The following is a 26,834-nucleotide window of genomic DNA, read 5'->3' as shown; positions in this document are numbered from 1 at the left end:
ACACACTATAATGTAGTTGTTAGTAGATATGTTTATTAATTATTAAACTATAACTCCTATGGGCACCCATGCTATAGGTGGAGGCTATTGTATAAATAGATAATGAATGACAATATTTAATAATACACAGTTGTAAGAATGTAAAATATGTCCTTTGATTAGATATTATAATTTTTGGATAGATTCTATACATGAAGAAACACTCAAAACGTCCTTATATCTGCTTGTAACTACCTCATAGTGTGTTTCTATACTGCTTATAAATGCTGTCACCTTGTTCTGTCTTTCTTCTTTTTCTGTTGCAGCCACTAAGTAGCCTTGGTATTTATTCACACTGAGAATATATGATGCACCCATGATGTTCAGCAATCAATGGCATATTAAAAACAACCCAAAACTATTCTTAGCTCTTTCTAATAATCACTGATGTGACTGTAAATATCTTAAATGTTGACCTTTCTTTGATAGCCGTGAATGAAAAGAGATCATTTTTGAACTGTGAATATTCATCACACAGACTTATTGTTTGACACCTTGGGGTTCTTTGTTTTTTTTATAAATTAGATGCAGAAAAAAAGATGCTGTTAACATCACTGCCTGTGCCCCATCTTCCATTCTGGCTTTTGTATTTATTTCACAACTATTTCAAGTCTAGTAAATAAAATCTATGAGATCCACGGACATCTGTACTGCGCTAGTTACACTACGTGATGGCCTTAGATTTAAAAAAAAAAATGTTTGTGTATATATTTCCTAACGCTGTGCCTCCATTTGTTTTTGTAAGATTTTTATTCATTTAATAAATAACTTTGATAAGTCATGGTGTTTTGTTGAAATGGGACACCAAATCTGCACCCTTCCAAATTCAGCTTTATTTTTAGGTATCTTTGTGTCATACTTCTCATAGGCTCTAAACAATTAGCAGCTTTGCTTAAAATCTTGCACTGCTTATGTAATTTGGATGCTGTGTTACATGCCATTGCACTGATAGCAACACCAGAATTACTTCTTACTTTTTATTGTTCATAGAAATAATTGCTGAACTGGGCTAAAGCTCTTATGAGACATGTCTGTCACTTACATTTAAGTATAAATCCCACTTGATGGATTACACAGTGAGGAAGTTTGGACATTTTTGGTATATACTACCCCTTATCGAGGGATTTAGTGTATAAGAACATTTCCTATCCAAAACCCAGAGGGAAATCAGTTAAGAGGTATTTAATAATTTGAGGGTGAAATGAAAATATAGCTTCATCCAAAATATTCTGGAAGAAAGTTTCCTCTTTCTCTTCGAGGCACAATCTGACTCCCGCCCCCCCCTCCTCCCCCTCCCCCTCTGCTGCTCTGTTCTCAACTCGAATCTGTTAATGATCTCTTTGCCTTCAGTTCTAAGTGGGAGCAGGCATCTTGCATAGCCTAGGGCAGCGTTACATGCCGTCACATACTCCAGACGGGACTGCTTAACTGCGGTCTGGAGCACACAGGCATGGGGCTGCGGAATGTGCGTACACTGGGAAGGGGGGCGGGGGACGTTGGGACCAGGCAAAGAGGAGAGAGGGGAAGCACAGCAGCACCTCTCTCCACTTGTCATGGGTCTTCATATTTAAGAGTGCACGTCTCTAATGAAGGCAGTCGATCACTTTGATTCCCTTTCCTTAGGCCAAACATCTGGCTCAATACTGCCTTATGTGCCATAGACGCATTCATGCCATGTGCGTCCCTTATTAGAAGAGTGAGCCAATCTAAAATGGGATTGGGTGTGCACTCAGCAGTTAATCATGAAACAGATCAGTCACTTTTGCTTAGATCTGCTCCAGTCTATAACTGACACCCAAGCGAAGCAGACTGGACTACAAGGCAGGGAAAACAGAAATCATTTTACAAAAAAAGTTTATTACTTTTTTAAAATGTTTGTACACTCGTTATGACAATGTGCTTACACAATACTTACAGTAGAGTAGGGTGAAACTTACTTTGTACATAGAAAAATAATAATAAACAAAACAAACAAACAAAAAACACATGAAAGTCTCCCAACACTGAAATAAAATAGGGTGTGAGTCAGTGGGGTTTTAAGTTTGACAAACTGATGGGGGAACTGCATCAGGAGGGTTGAGCTGGTGAGGATGGGTGGGCTTCACTGTGCTCCCTGACCCTTCTCTCCTGTGTGCAGCTTTGGTAATTTTACAAGTATTTACACTTTAAACCATGAAATGATAGTCCTTTTACAAAATGTTTGCTTATTTAAACATTCCCAAAAACTACTATTCAATATATTCACATATAAAGCAATGTACATATGTTGGAACTCTGTTTAATGCAATTTCATAGGCTGCAACAGATTGGCATCCTAATGCTAATGAAACTAATTTGACACCAGGAAAAATGTTGGAAATGAATGAGTTTGTGGCCGGTCTAGAATGACTAAGTCGGACTAACAATGATTTAAAAAAAAAAAAAAAAAAAAGAGAACCAGAACACACAAGATGTTAAGAAACTGTTAAAACTGCAATGCTACAACCTTCATCTTCAGCGTCATTCCTGTAAGAAGAGGAAACGAGGGCGGAACAAACTGGGAGGAGGGGTTGAACAGGAAGTGGGGATGGCGGGAGTTGATACACAGCTAAACAGCACATCAAACATAGCATTCAAACCCTGCTCCCGTTATTATACATAAATTGATAAAAAAGACATGGAAATATTGATCACTAACTGCTAACAGCCAACCTGCTGTTCACTGAGATCCCTAAGTGTATTGTGAGTAAAAAGCTCATCCCAGTACATGTAAGCAGGAGACATGGAAAATGTAGGAATTTCCATAAGGATACCACTCTAACCTCAGCCTACATCATGCATTCATAAAACGACACAGGCTCCAAAGTCTTGTGGTTAGAAGGCAGGGTTTGAGGAGTGGAAGCTTGGACCTCCACAGTCCAGTTAAAAAGCAGCACCAGATACAGAATCAGTGGCGGGGGGGGGGGGGGTTGAAAGCGTGCACAAGAAAAACAAAGAGGTGGGACTGGACTGTTCTGTCATTGATCCGCTTGAAATAGTGGAAAGTAAAGAAACTTTGATAAATATCATACCAAAGCAGATTCTGTCGAGTTAATCCTCACTCAGGTCTATACGAGTTTAAAAAGTGGAATTAAGGTGATCATCTTGGGAACATTTAAGAGCCACAAATGGAAAAAAACAAAAAATGCTAAAAAACAAACAGTCAGTGAAAACATTAGTCTCTTTAGCACCCCTCAGTGTCTTCCTTCGAGAACACTGCGCCCGGAGTCTCAGCTTGTTCAGCGTCACTCGAGTCTCCGACAGTGAGAATCATTTGGGCTCCTACGTGATCCATGGGGCCTGGAGAGCTTCTTGGGCAGCAGTGCATAATTTAAGTCATAAATATGCGTAAGAAACTACTTCACGGTTCAGGCTGGCCAGTTCATACACAAAGGAGTGAATGGAAAAGGCAAATCTGTGCTTCTCCTGTGTTAAGAGTGGAGTGAAACGTCTGCAGCCTCTGGAGGCTAGTACACCTCTGTGTCCTCCTTGGGCCTGTACACAGAGCCAAATCTCTGCATGTACTTCTTGATGTACTCCTTGGTCTTGTGCTTCACGTTCTCGTTACACTCAAGGTCCTCGGGATTATTGCAAGCTTTCAACTCCTTGTTCATAACACCATGAGTAAGCTAGAATAAACAGAGATGAGGAGAGAGTTAGACATTATTCTTGTCATCAGACAGTAAATGGTATAATGTATATCCAAGATGTGGTAGAATGGGTGAATGGTTAATACTCTTTAAGTGACTCTGCTCTTTTTAATTTGAGACAATAAAACTCAATCTCTAAATGAGTGAAGCCAAACTCGTCTCTCTTGTTTATTGTGCCCATGTCTTCAGAGTCCTGGTATGTCCGAGAGGAACTGAGTACAAACCACTCCCCACATGCACAATCCATAGACCCACCAAGGGAACTATGGAGGGAAAAAAAAAAAGAAAAAGAGGGCTGCCTTTTGAAGAAATGCTGGCTGTAAACAGCTTTTAGAAAAGAGTAAAACAAAAGAGAGGGAGATAATAGTTTGAATGTACAATGTGTTTTTAGTCCCTTCCAGAGGCAGAATACAAAAACATTTGGCTGGAGAAAGAATTCGTGGGAGCTCAACTATTTTAGTTCTGGTTTGAGGGAAAACTTTGAAAACGCTTCCTTTTAAGTTAAAAGCTGACCGATATTTTCACTGTGTGCGCACCACGTGGAGGACAGGACAGGTTTGAAAGCTCCTCCGCAATAATGGGCATTCTGACAGCATGTGCGGACATCTTATCGTTTTGTCTTACCTTTCTAGCCAGGTGTTTGAAGTCTTCCGTGTTGCTGATGCGACCCAGTTTGCAATCTGGCTTCCGATAAGGATTTAAACATTGCACAATGAACTGGGACATCTGTGTAACACAAACACATAGAGATAGGTCAAATAAATTATAATAATAAAAACAAACAAAAATTGAACAGCTTGAGTCAAATCACAGGACATAAAGCATTTGTTAGCAGGGACTCTGGCTCACCTCTTTGCGAAATGTCTCTTTACTCTTCTTTGCCAGTTCACTGGAAGTGTCTGCTTCAGCTGTCTTTGTGGAGAACTGTAAAAACAACAGTAAAAGAAATGAAAGACATCATGAAGACATTAAATCCTTGGCTTTGTAAGTGTATCCTGTCATGAACTCTTAATTAAATTCCTTCATTACTTTCTCAAGGCATTATTGTTATTATCTTATCATACAGGCTAAACCAGAATTGCAGAGTAGTAATGTTCTACTATTAAAATCACACGTGAGGCTGTGTACCAGCTCGATTGAATGTGACAACTGCCTGCAACAGTAGCCATCAAGGTCAGTGGGGCATCAAACAGCACCTGCTCACCAGCTCCTTGACACAAAGCAGGATATCCTGCCAGGATGTTGCCTCATTGGCTCCAACCTTTCAACAACAAAGGCTACGCCCACAACACAGTGGTGAGGATCAAACGCAAGCACAAAAGATTCAAACACAGCGAAATATAATGGTTTACAAACAGAGAATATGTGCCATAGCCATAAAGTGCTGCATGTGGACACCACCACTGTTTGGGACACATGCTGGGAAACACATGCTGGGAAATGGTCCATGACATCGTAGCTGTTCTTGGCGGGAATCGTTGCATCAAAAACACGGATCTCTCCATCTCGGTTATGATGCTTTTTTTTTTTTTTTTTTTTGCAACTCTATTACATCTTTTTAAAGAGACAAAGGGGACACTCGCATAGCTGGACTATAATAAAAGAAACCGCAAATAAACGAATGCTAGGTCTTCCAGATGGTTTCTATTATCCTCAAAGTCGGGATAAAAATGAAGAGGGAAAACAAACGAGGCAGAGGAAGAGGAGATGAGCAGAGTCACTCCTCCCTTTCCAGCCTTGAGGCAAAGGGACAGACAGCTGGGCAGGGGGCTGGGTGAGTGCAGTCTCTTTTCACGTCTCTGTCTCCATGTAGGTTCTGATGAAGCCATTTTGTGGGGAGTCATCAGCGAAGTCACCACGCTTGCTGAATATGGTGTCATGCTCAAGAGTTTTTCTCTTTTTTCCCCCCATGATGCACAGCTGAAAGTAATCACTAGTGCAGCATCTTCAATTACCTCAAGGAACAAACACTATAAACATGTTTCGCATCCAAGAAAAAACTTTCTGAGAACCGAAACAAAAAGTGCTTTACTTAAATCATTTAAAGTTGCAACACATGACATTCAGATGTCCCGTCATAGCACCAACATCTCAGACCAAAACAATCATGTGTCATTTACTCAATAAAAGGCGAAAAAAAAAAGCCAACATCTCACAAAACTCAGATCAGCTGTCAAACTAGGCAGGGCTGATCACAAATTGTTCAAAATTCTGTTAGCGCCTTGTCTATTTCTTTCCACTAATACTTTTAGAAACATCTTTTTTCTGTAGTTAAAGTTAAAGTTTGTGACACTGCCGCCATTTTGAAAATGGAGGTGAGGGACTGGCATGCATTTGCGGCTGGTGCGGCCACTAAAACAAAGAACATAAATGCTCTGATAGCAACACAGTATGGTGGCTTAATTCTCTGCTCCAATTGCCATAATATCATTATATCCTTTGCTGACAATGACAGTGAGGCTCAATGTAATTTACTGCACCTTTAGTTTTATGTGTTGGTACTATTAAAAAAAAAAAACACAAATCAAGCTCACAACTATTACAGATCTTTTACATTTCATTCATTCCCTCTAAAAGCTTACCTTGGAAGGATTCTCATCATACGTGGGTGTTCCCAGGTCCATCTCAGATTCATGGTCCACACTAGTGTTGTCACTATTTCCATCCCAGGTTGGAGGGTCCCACTGTGTTTGTCTGATGTACAGAGAGAAAAAAATAAGACAGAAATACATGCAGGGGTTTTCTGAAAACACATAAACACACAGTAAACAGAATCACATTAATGCCAACCTTGTGACAATATGATAGTAGTAGATCTTTCCTTCAGGGTCCCGAGCCACTTTCCAGTTGGGAGGTAGGACGATAGTTTTGGGTTTGGGGGGAGAGGGTGGAGGCAGGTCTATCACATTGTTGGGTACAATCATTTCCTGCAGAGGATGAGAATATAGAGAATAAGTTCCATACGTGATAGTATTTACATTCTTATTTACAAATGGGAACCACGGGCTCACAGGTGGTCGAGTGGTTAGAGTGCATGGCATGCCACATACATAGCCGACCCTGGGTTCGAATCCCAGCCGGAGGTCCTTTGCTGCATATCACACACACACACCCCCCTGTTTCCTCTTAAATAAAAAGGCATCTGTGCCAAAGAAATCTTAAAAAAAACAAAAACTAATGGGAACCACTGATCCCTTTCCATAATTTCTTTACATCTTTTTCACATCTTAAAAGTCAGTTTCTCATTCATTTTCAAGGACTTTTCCAGGACATTTTCAATGATGATCTAGCTGGTATGACAGATCAGTGATTGCGCCATACACTAATATATTCCTATCTGTGGACGACTGATTTAAAAGATGTGTAGTCTATGGCTAAAACTTTGATCAAAAATCAATCAAATAATAAAGCGAACACACCTACAGATGTACAGCATTTCACTTTATTAGTATTACCAAATTATAATGATCGTTTGGCCAACTCTAACCTCAGCTTTCCCTTTTCTCTTATTTCCTCTCTCATTTCTTTCTCTTAACAAAAAAAAAAAAAGGGAAAAAAAGCCCTTACTCAAAAAAACAAGCAAACAATAAAGAACACACAGGAAGCCTAACATAAACTGGCCTACACAGAACTGAATAGCATCCATATGTCTGTTGCTACACACATTCATTGTTCAGTACCTCAAAATAGATCTTCTGTAACATGGACATTCAACCTGCAACTTCTGTGATCCAAGTGGCGGATATAAAACAAAGCAAATGTCGCATTTACATAAAAATGTTCCTCATTGAGTTTAGTATAGCCTCTTGACACACTGCTTTTTTTCTCATTAGCATTTTGGTCTTTTTCTTCTTTTAATCCTCCACGTACTGGACTCCTGCTTGCTCCTTAGCAGTGCTGAATAAGGCCTGTGGAACGCCCTCCCTGACCACCTGAGGGCCCCACAGACTGCAGATGTTTTTAAAAAAAGACCGTAAAACCCATCTTTTTACAAAAGCATTTTGCTAAATCTCTTTTATAGGTTCTCCTTTTAACCTTTTTTTATTCATTTATTTTCTGCTCTGTAGCACTTTGAGATTGCTGAAATGTAAAGTGCAATATAAATCAAATGTATTATTATTATTATTATTATTATAATATCCTGGACCAAGTGTAATACTACGAAGTCTTTCAGGTTTTCTTCAACCATATCCTTTTTGACAGAGTACCTTCTTTCTACTGCAGCTTGTCTATGAGACGTTGTGAGACATTTCTTTAGGTCCTGCAGTGCTGCATACTCAGACAACTCTTCAAAGAAATTCATCAAGCCTGCAGCTGTAAACAAATCTTGAAAACTCATTGATTCATGGTTTGCACAGACATACAATGGGAACACTAACCCTAACCCTAACATCCTACATTGAGGAGAACCTGTAGGAGTTTCTCAAATATTGCTGTTGCAAATTTCAGCAGCTGTTACCATGGTCACAGGTCAAGGGAGCTCATGTGATGCACTGTCTGGTACATAAGAGTACTTCTCTCCATGATTTTCTTGCGGGTCACAGCAAGGAAAGAGACATTTTTTCTTGAACACCTGTATATTCACTGGATTTTCTTCCAGCTTTTCAAATGCCTTCTTCAAAGCTTGTTTTGTGGCAAATCCCATGTCTAGCTGTTTGAGTGGCACATGGATTGCTTTGTCTTGTGGTTCCAGTTTCAGCTGCTGGACAGGTGTCTTAATCTCCTTATGTTCTGCTCTTTTGATAAAGCGTGACAAGCAAGCAAGCCTCTCAGGGTAGACTAGAGTGCCTTTGCTAAAAAAGGCACCACTGGGACATCTGTCTGGAATGTCTCCAAAAATGGGCTTCAGCTGTCTAGCAACAACTGTAAAAAAACTGGAGCTTAGCCTGGAAAGGAGGGTCAGCAGTGGCCTCTTTCACTGTACAGTAGGAGGGCTGATGATGATGATTACTTTTGGAAGTTTCTTGTGGCTGCTGATGTACTCCTGCACTGCTGACCACACTTCCACTGCCCACTCAGCAACTGACCAGAACTTCAGAGGAAATGTTGTTGTTTTGGTTATTTCGATGAAGTCATCTCGCCTTGCTGGTGAGTCATGGTACGACTGCCAAAGAGCTCTCAGTACATCTCTCACATCCCAACCTTTGTAATTCTCTTAATTTTGAAATCTTACATGCACAACATACAAACCACAACCTCCCAGATTGATCATCTTTGACGCATCTGAGTCCACTTGGCTCTTGCCCACCTGGAATATCCTCAGGAACTTCTACTTGACTATAGGGCCATAGAGTGTGTCCCATTAACTCTGATTCACTATGATGCACAACTACCTTCCCTTTATGTTCACTCCAGTGTTGCGCACTTCTTTCAGTGTAACTTTATTTAGGCACTCTTTAAAATACACTACATAAGCACTGTGCTTTTCTTGTATCTTGATCAGCTATGTTTACTTAGCTATTGACATATGGACACAAGCCAAAACATCAAACAATGTAAGCTGAATTTGTTGCGCCGCATGAAGCCTGTTTGGCAATCTCACTGTCTGGAAACATCTGAGGAACAATGACTGACAAATATCTGAGCTGGATTAGTGCTCCTGAGCTTTTCCCCTTTTCACTTTTAATGCTTTGCTTCCATGACTGCCACTTTCCTTATGTACCGTGGCTGTTTGTGGCTCTTGGTTTGTTGGGACAGCTACTTCCCTCTCCTGTGTCTTTTTTAAGGTTGTACCCTCAAAAAATGAGTTATTCCTCTCTCACTGTTTGATTGTCCTGCTACTTTGACATGGCCTTGTCCTCAAGCACAACTCTTGGGTGCTAAGATAGCCAGATTACCAATATTGAAAGTCTCCTGTAATTAGAAGACCAGTGTTACGGAAAAAAAATCAGTATAAGTATAACCTTTAGAGATTTTAATGTCAATACTTCAGTTACCATCTCCTCTTGCTATTGTTTTTTCTTGCCTTGTTTTAATATTGTTTTTTATTGTATTTTGTCCTTTCTTTGTTTCTCTTGGAGAGCCCTTTGTGCTCTATGCTTGGCAACTGCTATGTAAATAAGATTGATAATTTATATTAATTTATGACCTGAATCCCTTTCTTTTTTAAAGAATTATATTAACCACTGCTGCTTGGACACCTATAACACAAGCAGTAGCCTACAATTTACTCTAGACTGAACTTTACATACCTAAATGTACAATTCAAATTTAGAGCCCACTTTGCTAGGTTTATTCACTGTCACCGTACTGCAATCAGTTTATCACACCAAGAGTCTTTAACAAGTCTAATCACACCTACTGTGAGTCATGTTAAGGTCCATTTTACCTGAACAATGCAGCATTACATCTGAGGAAACAATGCAAGCAAAGTAAAAAAAAAAAAAAAAAAAGAAAAAAAGTACCATTAGCCAGTGTTTAGCTGGTGTTTGACTTACATACAGTTGTGCTCCCAACCATTGTTCTGACCCCGGCTTCCCATTCATTATTCATTATAATCAAACTCTCTCAACAATGTCCAACACACATATGAATCCTTTGAAACCACACACATTTAAAAAAAAACCCTAACCAGAGTTGAATCACAAACCTTAAACCTTTGCAAGCAAAACAAGCTAACAAATGGGGCTGGGCGATTATGGGAAAAATCTAAATCACGATTAATTGAACTTTTAACCTCAATTATTTTCTCCACCCTTGATGAACAATTATGTATTTTCACAGTTCCTTTTGTTTTGTATTTTACACTGCTGCCCTCACACGATATTTTGTGTTTTAAGGTGTTTAAGGTGTGTCTAGTTTACTTGATTAGAACTATGTAAAGATCATGGTTTGGGTTCAAATGATCACTGGAGACAAGTTTTCAATTCCTTAAAGATATGCAACCTTTACTGTCATGGCAACAGTGAACACCACGATTAATTGACATGAGCAAGATTAAGTCGATAACAGTTTCTAAATGTCGGTTTCAATTATTTTTAATTAATTGCCCAGTCCTACTAACAAGCACGTCACTTTAGCAAATGAACCAAACACCCTAACCAATTTAACATTATTCAACCATTTAAAACAAGTTAGGAAGAAAGCAATGTTAATCTATAAACCCAATAAAAACTACCAGAGTGACCAGCAAGCAGTGACTGATGTTTATATTTGATGGATAATGTAACTGAATTTATTCAAAGTTTCAGCCACTTAAGTTGAGATGTCATCTAACTTGTATGAGCTACCATGTGATGTGACTTGCGGGTTTGTTCACATAACTGAGAGCAGCCTATTCATAATACTCTCATCTATGAACTACCATTTGAATGTTAATGTGATCCTGAACATAACTTCTGTTATCCATTTTGGGATGCACTAATAGAGATTCTAGTAGTTAATTGTCAGCTAAAAGAAGAAAGGAGAATGCTTAAGTATCTTTTCAGGACAGCACAACATTTTCCAGGACATTTGACTTTTTCTCTTCATTTTCCAGGTGTTTTGCATGTCTGGAAAATAGGTACATTTTTCCAGGTTTTCCAGGACACAACATTGTATGAAAGGCCTTGCACCCACACAGCTCATAAAAAAATGCATAATTTAGATGTACACTACCCCCTTGTGGCCACATTTAGATGTAAAACTTCATGTTCGCAAAATATGGATTTCTGACCTTTCAGCTACCTGAAAAACTGTTGCTGCCTAAACCCCATTTCACCCTAATTAACACTTATGATTACAACTTTTGAGCAACTCTCCTTGCCTAAAAACCCCACTGGTTTACAGCTGCAACTAAAGATTATTTTCACCATGATAATTTTCTTCGTGAATCGATTATAAATGCCAAAGAAAAATTTGTAGAGCTCAAGGAAAAGCAATCAATTCTTCATCAAATCAAATATTTTAGCTTGAAAAATAACTGAAGCAATTGATCTAGTATTAAAATAGCTGCAGATCAACTTATTGATTAATTGGTGCAGTTCTATAATCATTCACTGTATTGCATCATGCACAATCATCCTGTTTCAAGTGGAAATACATCAAATTACCAGACATAAAGACACCATTTTACCTCCATGTGCTTTAGAATTTTTGATTGAGTACGTTACCTGCTGGACAGTTTGGGATGTGACAATGGTGGTGACGGTGCCTCCCTGCTGCACCACCACTCCCTGCTGATGACCGGGATACACAGGCTGGCCGTGCAGGTAGCTGGCTGTGGGCTCAGTGTACGCCTTCACAAAACAGAGTGCTATCAGATCACACAAGTCTGCTAACTGGCACAGAAATCAAATAAGGTTGATGATGCTCCTAATTCAAAGCAGATCAATCTGTTTAGCAACTGAGTTGAAATGGATTTTTTAAAAAAACAAAAAAAAACAAAACAATAAGGGTTTTAAATAATTACACCATTAATTTTATGACCAACATATGACCTTTTTATACAAAAGGTCAACATAAAATGAAAGTACATTGTAATGTGTACTGTAACAGAGGACATAAAACCTGAGCAACACTACTGTCATAGGCACCCACCTGTATGACGGGAGTGTTGGCCTGAGGGTAGGCGGTGGGGATGCTGTAGATGGTTTGGCATGGCTGACCTTGGTAATAGATGGCCGTTTGCGTCTGCGCCGGTGCTGGGGATGCAGCATACTGCTGTGCCGGCTGGGTCTGCACAGTCACTGCCTGTTGAGTAGTGGGGTCCCAGAGAGTGGTGTAACTCTGCTGGCTCTGTACCTGAGGAGCTGTCTGGGCAGGTACAGATAGGACAGCTACACCTGCATCCTGGGCTGCTACAGTGGGCTGGGCGTACTGCTGGGCGTTGCCAGCGGCGAGGTTGGTGGTGGTGATGTGCTGGGAGATGCTGGAGACTGGAGTGGCCTGGGAAGTGGAGGATGGAGAGGGCATTCTGAGGTCAGATATAGGACGCTGGGGAGGGGTCTGTTCAAAGTTCAGGGTGGGCTCTACAGCCGGAGTAGGTAGCAGTACTTTTCCTGCATTGGGGTTGGAGGGATCCACAAACGTCTGGATGGGATACCCAGGAGGGTAGGTGATGAAACCAGGGCTGGAGCCGTAGGCCAGCGCAGGGTCATAAGCCATAGTTTGGAGCTGCTGCTGCTGCTGCTGCTGCTGTTGAAGCTGTTTCTGGGCTTCCCGCTGAGCAACCTCCTGCTCAAACAGCTTTCTGCGTTCCTCTGTGGACAGCTTGTTGCGCTCCTTGCCACCAACTCCCCTCGGTGTCTTGTTACTGTTTGATGGGTCAAACCTTAAAAATCCAGAGAACAATGATTCAAAGCACACTTTTCTAAGATACACAGTTGTTTAAAAGTGTACTTTATGCTTGGAAGACACAATCTTACATGTTCCTGAGCTATAACAATACTTACCGTTCCTCAGTGCGTCGGCTGCTCCTCTCATAGGATGAGGGTGGCGGAGATGCGGAGCGCCTTCTCCGTCTCTCAGTACTGCGTGGAGTTTTGTCAGAGGCTCGATCACGATCCCGGTCTCTTTCTCGATCCCAATCTCGATCCCTGTCTCGATCTCTTTCTCGATCCCTGTCTCGATCCCTGTCTCTGTCATAATCTCGGTCTCTGTCACGTTCCCTCTCCTTCTCTCTCTCCCTTTCACGTTCTCTGCTACCAGAAGTGGCGCGTGGTGTTAAAGCGGTGTCTCGGTCTCGGCTGCGGTCTATTTTAAGACAATTTGATTAGTCAAAAAACCATACAGAAATAATTTCTAGGTCTAAAATAAACATTGGAATAAACTTACCATTTGCCTCCTTTTCCACCTGACTCTTCTTTGGTATTCTGTACACCTCCTGAAAGGACGTGCATAATTTGGCTTCAAATATCAAAATACATAGCATGCAAAAAGACTAGAGACAGAAAAATGGTTAATACTTTACATTTTTTACACATCACATAATGTCTGCCATTAAAAGTGACTATTTGAACTCACCTTCAGATCCTTCCAGCTTTCCAGAAGCCGGGCAGCCATGCCACTAATGTCCAAAGCACTGAGTTGGGGCTCCTGACTCCTCTCACTCTCAACATCTGAGACACCTTCCTCTTCATCCTGAGAGGGAGTTCCTATCACTGATGGGTCCACAGGGGCTGCTGGGACCTCAGACGGCATACTGACCACAGAGGGTATACTGGCCTCTGGGGTATCAGAGCTAGGGGGAGCTTCAGTAGCAGATTCACCAGGCTGTGTTCCACAGTAAGGAGGAGGTTTTTCAGCCTCCTGTGTCTCTGACTGGACTTCCATCTGCTCTGAAGGCTCTTCAGATGCAATATCAGTAATATCTTTTTGGACAGGTTGACTCTCTGGCTCGTGAACTTCAACAGTGGGCTCGCCTCCTTCCAATTCAGCCTTTTCTGACACCGCCTGACTGGTCTGCTCCTCCTCATTCCGTTGTTCTTCACTAAGCTCTTTTGGCCCCTCGGGCTCATCCTTCAGGCCGTCACTTGTTTCCTCTTTTATCTCAATGTCCTTCTTCTCCAAATCCAACTCACTTTTGTCTTCTTTAACCTCCTCTGCCTGAGGTTGGTGTTGACTACTTGAGCTCATTCCCAACTCTTCCTGTGTCTCCTCTTTGACCTCTTTGACTGATTCTTCAGTTGCTTCTTTTGTTGGATCTGCAGCACCACCCACTGGCTCTACCTTCAACTGTTTCTCATCAGGAACTCCTCCATGTGAGGATTCATCTTCTTCCTCATCATCGTCCTCCTCCTCTTCCTCCTTCCCATCAGATGCTTTGCTAGCGTCAGAGAGGGCGCTGTCCAGACTGTTTTCACTGATTATTTTAAGGCGGGGGTACACAGCTGGTTTGGAGGTGTCACCATCCAATTCTGGTCCCAGCTTAGCAGAGGAACCATCAGGGGTGTTGAGAGGTGTTTGAGCACGGGAGGTGTTCTCACTAGAGTAGCCATCCATCTCAGCAGGCTGAGGAAGAGCTTTTGACTGGGCCCATCGCTGAATGAAGGTCAGGACTCTGCTTTCTTCCAACATGTTCTTAGTAGAGATTGGTAGCACAGCCAAGGTCTTCATGATCTGTAAACGCAATGAATTGTCAATGATTAAATCGCAAATTACATTGTGTATGACCATACATGCTGTGTGGGTTTTAAATTTTCTGTTACTTTAGTGAGATGTGACCATATTAAGTTATTTACCAGTAAGTCAATGACATTTCTCACCTCTAACTGCAGTTTGATGTTATTGGCACTGTTGCCCTTTGCTTCAGAAATCTCCACCATGAAAATCCACAGCAAAGACAGGCCATGGTGGTCTAGGAAGTGCTTCAGGCATGACGGATTTTGAGTATCCTGTGCAACACAAACATGTCATATTATCTACTGCAAATGATAACCACCCAGCCAAATCCCATCAGGAAAATAGACACAATATTTGGTAATACTCGGTCTCTCAGGTCGTACATGTATGAGCTTTAGACAGATGAGTTTCTGCTCCATGTTTTCCACTCGAACCATGAGTCTGCAGAGGGACACCACCTGTTTCTCATCATACAGGCCTTCTCCATTCTCCAGTAACGCCTCCAGTTCCTCATCAACCTGAGAGGACAATGTGACATTATCATTAACATTACACGTGTCTTGGATAAACTGGTATAGAGACATTGTGGTCAGTATTCATCTGTTTTGTAGTAACTAAACCCCTTATTTTGGCAAAAGAGTAATTATAATAGTATGGTAATATACTTTGTTGTGATTAGTAAAGCGTTACTGCTTTACAATTACTGGGATCCAATTACCCTGTTAATGAGGCATTATATATCAAGGAAAGTCTTTTCAAATTGAGCACATCATTAACCATACTAGAAAAGTCTATCCCTGTAGTCCACAATATAATTAAAACAATTACTTAAGTAATCAACATGAAATTAATTGATTATTATTATGATTATGATTACTATTATTATTTAAAACTATATACTAAGAAACAATTCATACATTTGCTGAAGTATAGCATCTAAATTTGGAAAATATGTTTGTATTTTTGAGTCTGATGTAATTGTAAATTAAACAACATTGAAAAAAACAATAGGGTTTTAGTGACAAAATGGGCATTATCTTTTTTTTCTTCTTTCATATTTTATAGAAGATTAAAAACAGTAGATTAATTGATGATAGAAATGTATATGTATCTGTCTATTTCTCAAAGACACCTTCCATTTAGCTCATTCAAAATTATAATCTTTTTATTACTATTACTATTTATAACCTGTCTTTTGTATTTTAACTGTGTTGTTTATGGATGGGACGAGTCACTAAAGACTAACAACTAATCTGATTTTTGTAAAAACTTTCTGGAGTTAGACTTTAATGCAGGTGGAGCACAATGTTCTACTGAATGCATTTGGAAAAAATGTCAGAAAGACTTTCAGATATGACTGAAATAACTGACCGTGGTGAGAGCGTTCTTTCGACTGCGATCTTTCTTCATCCTCCCTCCAGCTGCTCGAACACTAACCCTGTTCTCTCCACCCAGGAAGCCTCTGCAGCTGGGCGCTCCACAGAAGCATTTCTGTGCTTCTTTGCTGGAGGATAAAACAAAGGTGGAATAACTACAATTAGAACATCAGTTTAAAATGTTAAATAGCCATATCTTTATTAACATATCTATATGTGCTTCAATGATTTCACACATGCATAGATAGCATAAAATACAATTGTGAGGGGTTACAAACTGCAAACAAACAATACCCATATCTCTGAAACTGGTAATCAAATGTCAGTTCAGTTCCTGCAGTGACCGTCTTGGTGGTGAAGAACCCAACTCTAAGCTGGCCATTGACCGTCCACTGAAATGGAATAAAAATCACCTGGTTAGTCTACTTTCAATAAGGTGACCTGTCAGCGTATTATAGAAGTGCTTTCTTTTGCCACTGTACCTTTTGGGTTTCACAGTTGGGCTCGCAGCTGTGGTTCATAAACCGAGAGCAATTACCCTTCAGCGTGGCGTCAATGATCTAAGGAGATATAATGTGATGTCAAGTATTTCTGTCAGCCTCTTTAACCAAACCATTAAACCAGATTGCAGTTTAAATATTCACATTAATTGCATTGTGTCATTTTATCACTTACCTCATTATTCTTTAGAGACATGAAATAGTAGTGGATGTTCTTGTTGCGAGCGTATTCTTTCACCCTTGTCTTGAACTCCTTGTGGTCCAACACTTCCCCACAGTATTCCAGTACAAAGGTGTTTCTGAGATAGTTATAAAAACAAACAAGTTTAAACAATATCCAGTCATTTTCCATCCAGTCAATGATTTTATCCCAATGGCACATTAGTTTTTTGTTTCCACAATAATGATGATACCGCCGTCACAACATCTCATTTTGTCTTACAAACCTTACTCTAAACCTTAAACTGATATTCTCAATGCATATTTTAATACTACATTATGCATTTAAAAGTGTACAATTGCGAAAGTGCAAAATTTCAAAGAGGCTTACGGAATCAAGTCTTTAGCTGCCCGTAGTCCCCAGCCTTTGTCCTCTGTGAGGATAACCTCAAAGTCTGCATGCTGTTTCATTTGAAAGCGTCGATTGGAGCAGTAGATTCCATTTAGGCATCGTGACGAACTACGACGATACAAGTTCAAAACAAAAGAGAAGATGTTAAGCACATATTCTTTAGTCAGTACATGTATGTCAACAGGTTAAATAGTCTTTCCAGGATTAACTTGCCAAATTTGGATTGTATAAATTAAAGCATGATTGATGCCAGATCTTCTGTAGTTCTTATTAAGTGCACCATGTTGTAAGATGTCCTATTTCTAAAGCAAAAACCATAATTTGTCAAAGTTTCTGTAACAGTAGAACACTTTTTCCATTTGTGCAAATGATTTAATTTAAAAGTTGAGTTATTACATGTTGTGTCACAGCTTTATCAGTAATAATCAACTTACCACTCAATCATCAGCAGTCGGTTTAAACAGTCTTCCCCACATGCCAGTACTCCCCTTGAACGCTCCTCTCTAGACAGCATTGGGCACTCACATTGCATTCTCTTAATATCTCGATGAGATTTGCTCTTCTTTCTGCAGATAACATTTAAAAACATTCAGATCTCAAGTCAAAGAAAACCATATGTTTTGTTAATTGAGCTGAACAACACCTTACCTCTCAGTTAGGTACAGATTCTCCTCAATCAAGTCAAAATAGGGCGGCATCTTTTTAGACCTGGAAAAGTCTTTCCATTTATTGGAGTCTTGAAAGTCCTGCAGATTGAGTGATGGTCGGTTCACCTCAGTTTTGACAATGGTTTCCTTAGAGACATCAGTATCTCCTTGACGCTCCCTCTTGACTGCAGGCCCAGCTTCTGCCTCATTATCCGAATCAGACTCGATCTCTTGTCGCCTTTTCTTGGGAGGACCCCTTCCTCTGTGGGGCCTGAAATTTTCTTCTCTTGGGGGATCGGGCACAGCAGAGCCCCTGCTGTTGCTGCTTATTTCATGACCTTGCACAAAGCTTGATGACCCCGGAGTATTAGGTCCAATGCATTCAACAGCTGCTTTACTAGATAGTTTATCACCACTGTAGTCTTCGTGGTCATTAGTGAGAGAGTCTGGATGGATTTCACCTGCAGGATCCTGATAATGTTCATGCGCATGGAGGTAGGGTTTTCTGTTAGTCTGCATGTCTGGGGCTTGGTGGTTCCAGGAAGCATTACTCTGCCTGTGTTCCTGTCCCTTGGGAAAGGTTTCTGTCAGTTTAGTGTTTGGTAACTGTGGCTCATGACTGCTGTCTGGCTGCTGGTATGTACTACTGGGCTGTTCTGGTTGCGTGAAATCCCAACCCAGGCTGAATCCATGCTTGTCATTGATGTTATCAGCATTGGAGAAATCGTCCTGTTGGTAATGAGAGTACAACCTATCACCTCTGCTGCTTACGTTATGCTGTTTGTGTCCTTGTTCACAATGTCTAGAATTATCTAGACTGTGTGCAGGATCTGTGGCACTTCCATGGGCACTGATATGGCCTGTTGTGTAAGGCTGGACACCAACAGAGCTAGAACCCTCTGAGTGACTAGTACTATCAATCATATTACTCTGGGATTGAAACAACATACTTGCATTGGATGAATCACTTACTGCTTTAGTTTTCCCAAATGCAATTGGAGGACCATTTGGGACTTCAATATTCAAACCAGCTGCTATATTAGCATTCTGGAGATCTGAATTATTAATTGGACTGCACAGGGAAGCTCCAGTGTCCTGCATGTCCATTGTGAGGGAAGAATTCTTTGGCACCACCACCACTGAGTGCAATCGTTTTATCGCCTCTCCACAATCAGAGTCATACTCTGAGTTGTCACTATCACTTGCCTCGCTCTGTCCTCCTAATGGATCCTGACTGAGAGACGTTCTCTTATGAGCACTAGTCTCTGATTTTTCTTCACGATCATCACCGTTCCAACTCTGCATCTTTGAAGCTTTGTCGGCCCGTGATGCATCATTTGTGTGCAGGGGCTCATCTGTGATTGTTTTTTGAGAAATAGTCCGTTTTAAGTCACAGTGGTCAATGCTGGTGCTTGCTACTGAAGGTTCACTTTGGTCTTTGCATCTGTCAGACTTAGATGCACTGTCTGAGCCTACTTCCTGCTTAGGGATCTCGGTCTGCTTCACCAGTTTGGAATGTGTTTCAGCTTCTTGTACAGTATTGTCACAGTCTTGTTGGCTATTGTCTTTAGAAAACTCAATTTTTTTGAAGGAGATCACTTTTTTAACAGTAGGCTTACTCTCTGCACAAAGTGTCCTCTGTGAAGTATCACTCTCTGAGGTGTCCTGCCCAACAATATCCCATCGAGACTTTTTGGTGGAAATGCTGATCTTTTTAACTATATCTGTATTTTGCTGGCCAAGTGTCAGCTGATGCTCAGATTCGAGACATGATAAATCAGATTTGAGTGGCGAACTTGTGTCAGACTGCTCACTGACAGTCAAAACTTGCTTCATCTCTACAATCTCAGGTTTAGTGTTCTGTTGGGCATCATGTGTGACAATTCTCTCCACTGTATCAAGTAAGGACTTTGGCCCTAAAGAACATTCAACAACTTCCATGTCCTGGCTGCACATTATGCTATCAATACTACTGCATGAATTTAAGACAGATGCATTTGAGTTCTCGTGTGGTCTATTTCGAGAATTAGTCAAGTTTTCTAAGGCGACCTGCTTCAGGCTTTCACTTGAGCTTAGAGTTGCATTTTTATTCTCTACTTCAAGACCTGATTTTGTTTCATTTGATCTGCTGGATAATGCCTCTTGCAAACTCTTGTCAGTGCATGTGACCATTTCAAGAACATCCTGATTACCTTGTTCATTTCTCTGGTTTGTAATATTTAATTGGGATTCAGAGTCCTGTTCATTATGAGAATACGATTCTATGGTGGCTACACATGTCAGTGCTTTGCTGGGGCTGTGAAATATGTCATTTGATTGTCTATCATGTCCAGTGGTTTTCACAGAAGCTCTAGAGGGGGTCATCTGATTCAAGTCTGGTCTACTAGTTTTATTCAGGGAGTTTTTACAATTATCCTCAGAGCCAGAGCTTTTGTCAGGGGCCTGGGATTTTCCTTTATGATCTGCCTCAGAGTCACTCAAGTTGCTTTTGTGGCGTTTTTCATATGTTTGAGAGTGGGTATGCTGACTGGAAGAAGAGGATTTGCTGTTGGTCTCTGATTTCTGATGGGTGCTAGACTTTCGGTAACTTGATTCCAGATCAGGAGAGCACTTGCGCTGTGAATCAGAGTCTGATAGCCGCTTTGAAGTCCTTTCAGACTTTGAGGATTGTGTTCTTTTATCCAACTCTGAAGAATGAGGAGAATCTACAGATTTAGTGGCTTTCTCAGATTTTGAGTAAGAAGAGGATTTCGACTCTTTATGGGAGTTTGAATGGGTGGATGATCTACTAGAGTCACTTGTCCTTGTTCGTGTCTTCCTATGGTCATCTTCAGAATCAGAACTGTCCCGAGTTCTGTCAGTGCGAGAACGAGAACGTCTTCTGTCTCTGCGCGGAGAACTCCTGTGTGATCTACGATCAGAATCATGATAGTATGACCTTTCGGAGCGTGATCCTCTGTCACCTCTGGATCTCTCTGCTCTGGAGTGAGATGAACTTGTTCGAGACCCTCTTGATCTAGACCGGGATCTAGACCTGGACCTTCTGCGATCTTTGTCGGATCGAGATGAGCGTGATGATGTGTGTCTAGAATCACGGTCCAATTTGGAGTAACTAGAAGACCTTTCATGATTCTCTGACCGCTTAGAGGAACTTTTTTCCTTTTCCTCCACGTGTGAACCAGAGGAAGACTTTTTTACTGCTTTGCTTCTGCTGTCCGAGCTTGTTTTACTTTTGGAGTCAACTGTTTTGTGGCTGGAAGACATCTGGACTGAATCTCCATCAGATTCTGAGCCAGGGGGAACACTATCAGAATGGGACGTGGTTTTCCTTTTATTATCCTGCTCAGTACTGCTGGAACTCTCTCCATCTTTTCCTGAGGACACAGCGGGTTTCTTGAGGCTAGACGTTACCCTTGTCTCAGCAGCTTCAACATGAGGATTCTCCGAGAGGCAGACTCTGGCGACATTCTGAGGCTGAGGTGTTGGGAATTCAGTTTCACTCTTACTTGTTGATTTCTGCAGAACCTGCGGTTCAGGGGACTGTGGGTCCTCTGGCACAACAGATGTTGGTTTCTCTTCAGTCACAGATACACTGAGAATTTGTTTTTTGAAATGCATCTGTGCTAAATCCGTTTTCGGTTTAGTAGCTGAGGTGACTGGTGTTTGAGAAAGTGTCTCTGCTATTGGTGTTGGCACCATGGGTGTCTGCTTTTTCTCAGGTTTGCTGTCTGTATTTTGTCCTCCTTTGTCTGAAGCTGACTGTGACAAGGCAGCGTTAGGTTCAGAAACAGACTTCTCAGGGCTAGCAGGGATGAAGAATGGGCTCTGCAGTGGCTTCTTGGTTTGCGCGAAGCTGAAGGACACTTTCTGACGACCCTGATCCTCTAGGTTGACCTTCGTCTTCGTCCCTTTAGGCAAGAGATGGTTGGACAGCATGACTCTAGGAGACAGGCTTTTTATTAGGGCTGCCTTGGACAGGCCCTCCACCGTTACCTACAATAAAAGAGAAACCACACATAGATCTGTGACCCCCGTTTTTAGAAAAACTCAAATGCAAGCAGACATTAGCATTTATTAGCTTTGTTAAGACTTACCGAAGCACTACTCCCCTCCTCTCTGTAGTTCATAGGAATATAAAAAAGAGGAAAGACAGAAATCAATTTACACAGTTCATGTAGCACATCGTAAAACACATTTTAGATGATCAGGAGGGATGAAAGTAACCACAACTATTAAAGTAGCCCTGCAAATATGTTCCTGAACATTTTGTGTGAGCAAAAGACTTCAAAGAACAACATTGGTTGCCTAGTCTAAAATAATATTAAGTGTACACTTCTTTCTGCTGCCTTGACTTGTAATTTGATAAATCTTGAAATGCAAGATGTCTGTTATACTAATAATAAGCATACTTCAGCTTTGTTCCTAACAAAACAGTTTATTTATAGGATGCCCATCTCAACCATGTATGTCATTTACAAGACATTCAATAATGGAGAGTGACAGGAAATGAGGGGAATGGCTGGCATGAAACAAAAGTCACTGAATGGATTTTCAGGACATATTACATCAGTTTTATGTGTGTAGGCTATGGACACAACTTGGTACAGTGACAAACAGACATTGACAAAAAGCAATGCCTTTAAATGGTAGGTAAATGACAGGACGTACTCCTCCTGTGGCTGTCATGTTCACTAACCTATAGATGCCAGATAAAGTATACTGGGATTTTCTAAAAACTTTTACTCAGAAAATGGGCCAAGGGAATGACTGGAAGGAAGGAGTAGGACCAGATGTAACTTGAAAATGAAATAAAATCTTACATTTTTAATGAATACAGAACAGAATAACAGTATAGTCCTTTGGTTGGCTGATGATGGTGGTATATGTTAGTATTATCTACAGAAATCTATCAATATTGGGTTTTTTTTGTCTAAAACTACATAAATACTTGACATGGTGTTGTTGGTATTCAATATTTCATTAAGTATTAGATCAAACTTTGAGGGAATGTGCTTATCAGCTTTGTTCTGAGAAATGTCCCTCCTGCATTTGATTCATCCATAACTAGTAGCTGTGGATCATCTATCTCAAATTAATAAGCTGAGCCCAGTTCCTTGCTCAAAAGCAGTGGCAGGAGAACTCCTAATAGTTAATATGTGTGACTTAGGTGTACAAGTAAAGTGGTGCATCCATAGGAAACCCACACAAAAACAGAATGAGCATGTAAGCTACCCACATGATAATTAACTTCAGGACTTTCTTACAGTGATATGACATTGCTGAACAAGAACAAGCAGAGAAAGAAGTATTAATTAAGTGTCCAATGAAACTGCTTCCACTGTAGCCTAGCTTGCAAGACAAATGTTCAACATCTAAGCTTTATATCCTACTTAATTCAAAAATCCATTTGTCTCAGGAAAAAAAGTACAGCACAAGTAAATTCCACCTTAAGTATGCTTTTTGCTTCCATCTAGCCATTTATAATAATCACATTCCAAAAAATGATGCCGTATTATACAATAGATGGTGCCCTCAATGTCACTTTTTCATGCTTCATTTAGAAAACTGTGTACTTGGCTCGTCAATGTTACACAGCCCCTTTGAAAGTGTTGTCATCTTTTATCTATTGTCTTTAGTCTTTGGCATTAAGAATGCAGTCAAAATTCTTTCTAAATCTGTTTGTACAGTTCACTACAAATCAACTCTTTTTTAACAGTGTATAGACAGATTTTAATGTTTATGTTTGCCATGTTACAATACATTTGTGACATTACTGTTAAGTGTGGTGTGAGGCTTGGTTTTACAGACTTTTTTCTATTCTAAGGTTCTATTAATTTAATCCGTGTGTATCCCTAAGCTTATATATATCAGATCTTAAGACCTACCCCACCCCCAACCAACAACAAACATAAACACAATCATGAAGAGTATATTTAGATTATACATAGTATATTTAGATTATCTGGGAAGGTCCCTCAAACAAGAGTGTAAAATAAATTACAACTCCCATAACACAGTTTGTCTACATTGCTGAGACTAGCAACTGGAGTTGCCCATTTAAAAAAAAAAAACAGCAGAGGCAGAAAAAAAAAATCAAAAAACACAGAGGTGTAAGTATTCAACATGTAAAGAGATTGTGAATAACTGGGCTTTCATTTCTTTTTTGTTCTATTAAAGCATGTGTGTTTTCCTTAGGGTAGGCTCAATATGGATGCTAGGCAACAATTGGGTCATTTAATCCTTTAGGATTTCTTTTTTTCTCTCTCTGACCTTCCAAAAGGAACAAATCTGTAGTGACATTCAGTTATATAGAAAGGGTTATAACTACCAGTCCACAATCAAGTGATTGATGGACAGGACCTAATCGACCAAGAAATTCACCATTTTAACTTGACATTGCAAAAAAACACATTTACCCAGATAAAAAAATGTTATTCCAACTATAATGCACAACTGTTTTACGTTTAAAGCTAACAAATACTGAACGCACTAAACGCACATAATATCCCATACGGTGACATTAAAACAACTGCTACTCGATCAAAAGAATTGAAGTTATTTCCTAAAACACATCTCCTTTCCTACAAAATAATAATTTTGTTCATGGAAGGGAAGTAAATGATATGTCTTCACTTTGTATGCAGAGACTTTTCTGCCATTGTATACTAACACAGACACTTCTGTGATGTATACCACATTTGTGGCACTGCACAAACTATGTATACACTCGTTGGTCAAAAAATAAGCATATGAAGACAACATTTTCAGTCATCTAAATTAAAAAAGAGCCCAGAGAGATCAAATGTTTTTGCAGATGATAGTCTTGTATTTTTTAATAATCAATTAACTAATAGTGTATATATTATGACTTAGGGCAATCTTGAATCAAACCCTTTTGACAGTAAATTGGTGCCAGAAAGATATGCAAAGACTGCATCTAAAACAAAATACAAATGTTTCCCAAAACTAATTAACAGACATACACTGTGAACTGCATGTTGTACTGTCTAATACCTGATTTCTGACTTGAGTAGAGTGTCCATTGAGAAACTCGTCTAGGATTAGTAGGCCTGAAGAGGCTGCTGGCCAAGAATTATCCAAATCAGAGAAATGAGCCCTCCAAAGTGACGCCACACCTGACAAAAAGAAAGATAAGGGTTGCAATGAACTGGGTCTCACTTATCCATTAAAACTTACGGCTATTCTGTCAGTAACTTTATCATCATCAACATCTAAGGCAAGTCCTACAAATACAGAAACAACTTTTTGTTTTGCATACTAAATAAAGGCCTTTAAATAATGTGACTGACTTGTACAAAAGGCATAATATATATGTGCAGCATGTCAAAAAAAGGAAGTATCCCATGCTTTCAAATGTTGAGTATTCACTACTTCTGCAGGCGCCCATTCCTGAGATTGTTATCTATTGTTGCAATGTGGCAGAGAAGCCCATTGCACGTCTTACTATGTCTAGAGACGAAGATTTCCCCAGTTCTCTGCTGATGTGGCTTTCTACCCAGTTGCATTTCAGCAACACCAAGAATAAAAGGTTACATTCACCTGTGGTTTAAATATAGCACATCATGGTCCAAGATAAATGGAAAAACATGGATGCAGGACAAGCAGCGAGCATGCATCTCATTATTAGAAATGTAAAGGGAAAGCAAATGGCCTACAGAAAACAAAGGGTGTCTGTACAATAGGAATTTATGTGAATAAACACATAAACAGTCTTGAAAACAAACGGCGACTGGTTTGAAGCAAAATAAGCAACAAACCAACTGCAGCATGGTCAGTACTGGAGGACTGAAAGCAGCCAAAACATGGCCTTTAAAAGGATGAACCTACCCACTGTGAAAACGAGTGAAGGGTGTGTAGCAAACCCAATTAAGTGAAATATTTTTTACCAACATTTGCAAACTAATCGCAGTACAACACACGTAGAAGCAGTTAGCTGCCCGGTGAGACGACATTAACTTAGCTATTTGACTGTGACGCTGGTTTATAAACATTATCAGAACCAGCTAAGCTAACTCGACAAGCTAACGTTAACAGAGCTTTCGTGGGCCATCTGTAAAACCAGCGTTAACTCATGTTATATGAATAATTCATACATGTTAATGTAGACTGGCGACAGGTGTATTCTTTGAAGTGAGACCTATTGGATGTTTGACGTGTTTTTTGGCTTCACAACAGACGTAAACAATTGCATTTGTTCGTAAAAATTAGCCAAGGGGACTCTACTAGCATTAGCAGCTAACTAGGTTAGCTAACTCTCGCACTAGCAGCAAAGAGGCTAACGTTACTAAACTTATATTATAGTTATCGATCTTTGATCTCTATGTATCGGTGTAAAGTCGTGGTAATTCCGGTTTTCTCGACTACTGGGGACCTAATTACTTTTCTATTTGTATTAATTAGCAGGAAGGGTTTCGGATACGTTTCCGTTTTAGGATGTAATGGACCCGTACACTCGAGCCCCTGCACCCGGCTTTACTAGCATGCTAGCTGGTGATGTTTTGTCTTACTTGTGTGTGTAGTAGGATGGCTTGCCAGAATTAACGTAACCCCGCGGTTCTCGAGATACTCACTTTACCAAGTGCTTAAGGTCACAAGGCTCCCCCATCTTCGTAATCACCGGTAATCGACCCTTTGTGAAACATCAAGCAACAATGTGTGCCGACGTCAAATCCATACGGAGCTGTGGGAACTGCTGGTCGGCTCAGTGGCTCCGCTGCTGCTGCCGCTGCTCACACTCAGCCTGGGTGATTGTTGATAGAGCTAGCATGAGCTCACATAGTTATCCAAGAGTTGGAGGAAAAACACAAACGATCACGAGGACTCAGCCAAGGAAAGTGTCTTAATTTGGCCCAGCAGTAAACAACAATAAAAACTGACAATCCGCTCCGTTGGAAGGATTATGGGCATGTCTTTAGATTACCTTTTTATTCTACACACTGGTGCTGACAGCGTCGCTGTGGCTGCTGTGCTCA

At 40.4% G+C, this 26,834-nt stretch overlaps 1 protein-coding gene across 3 annotated transcripts; it reads right to left on the bottom strand.

Moving 5' to 3' along the window:
- Positions 1 to 1,882: 1,882 nt before the first annotated feature.
- Positions 1,883 to 26,834, bottom strand: setd2 (SET domain containing 2, histone lysine methyltransferase). 3 transcript variants are annotated; one of them, XM_053326747.1, is made up of 22 exons: positions 26,433 to 26,834; positions 24,856 to 24,977; positions 21,936 to 21,957; positions 17,843 to 21,834; positions 17,629 to 17,760; positions 17,174 to 17,302; positions 16,799 to 16,922; positions 16,606 to 16,683; positions 16,418 to 16,515; positions 16,119 to 16,251; positions 15,131 to 15,265; positions 14,891 to 15,019; positions 13,650 to 14,744; positions 13,461 to 13,509; positions 13,079 to 13,379; positions 12,225 to 12,957; positions 11,798 to 11,923; positions 6,498 to 6,634; positions 6,290 to 6,401; positions 4,557 to 4,631; positions 4,332 to 4,433; positions 1,883 to 3,686 (listed from the first exon to the last, which is right to left on the bottom strand). In XM_053326747.1, the coding sequence occupies exons 2-22, from the start codon at positions 24,882 to 24,884 to the stop codon at positions 3,525 to 3,527; spliced, it is 7,893 nt and encodes a 2,630-aa protein (XP_053182722.1). In that variant the 5' UTR covers positions 24,885 to 24,977; positions 26,433 to 26,834; the 3' UTR covers positions 1,883 to 3,524. The 3 variants fall into 3 exon arrangements, with proteins under 3 accessions (XP_053182722.1, XP_053182723.1, XP_053182721.1); XM_053326748.1 differs by lacking the exon at positions 24,856 to 24,977 and having other exon boundaries at positions 12,225 to 12,572; positions 12,681 to 12,957; XM_053326746.1 differs by lacking the exon at positions 24,856 to 24,977 and having other exon boundaries at positions 26,433 to 26,602; positions 26,783 to 26,825.

The sequence above is a fragment of the Scomber japonicus genome, chromosome 10 (genome assembly GCF_027409825.1).
Source record: "Scomber japonicus isolate fScoJap1 chromosome 10, fScoJap1.pri, whole genome shotgun sequence".
Taxonomy (NCBI): domain Eukaryota; kingdom Metazoa; phylum Chordata; class Actinopteri; order Scombriformes; family Scombridae; genus Scomber; species Scomber japonicus.
This window is presented reverse-complemented; position numbering and strand designations above follow the sequence as displayed.

Excerpts from the sequence above, each read along its gene's own strand:
- setd2 (XM_053326746.1), bottom strand. The coding sequence starts at position 26,467 with ATGGGGGAGCCTTGTGACCTTAAGCACTTGGTAAA. Across the intron at positions 21,958-26,432 it reads GACCTTAAGCACTTGGTAAA|AGAGGAGGGGAGTAGTGCTT; the intron begins GTGAGTATCTCG and ends TATGAACTACAG. Across the intron at positions 13,510-13,649 it reads AAAGCTGGAAGGATCTGAAG|GAGGTGTACAGAATACCAAA; the intron begins GTGAGTTCAAAT and ends ACGTCCTTTCAG.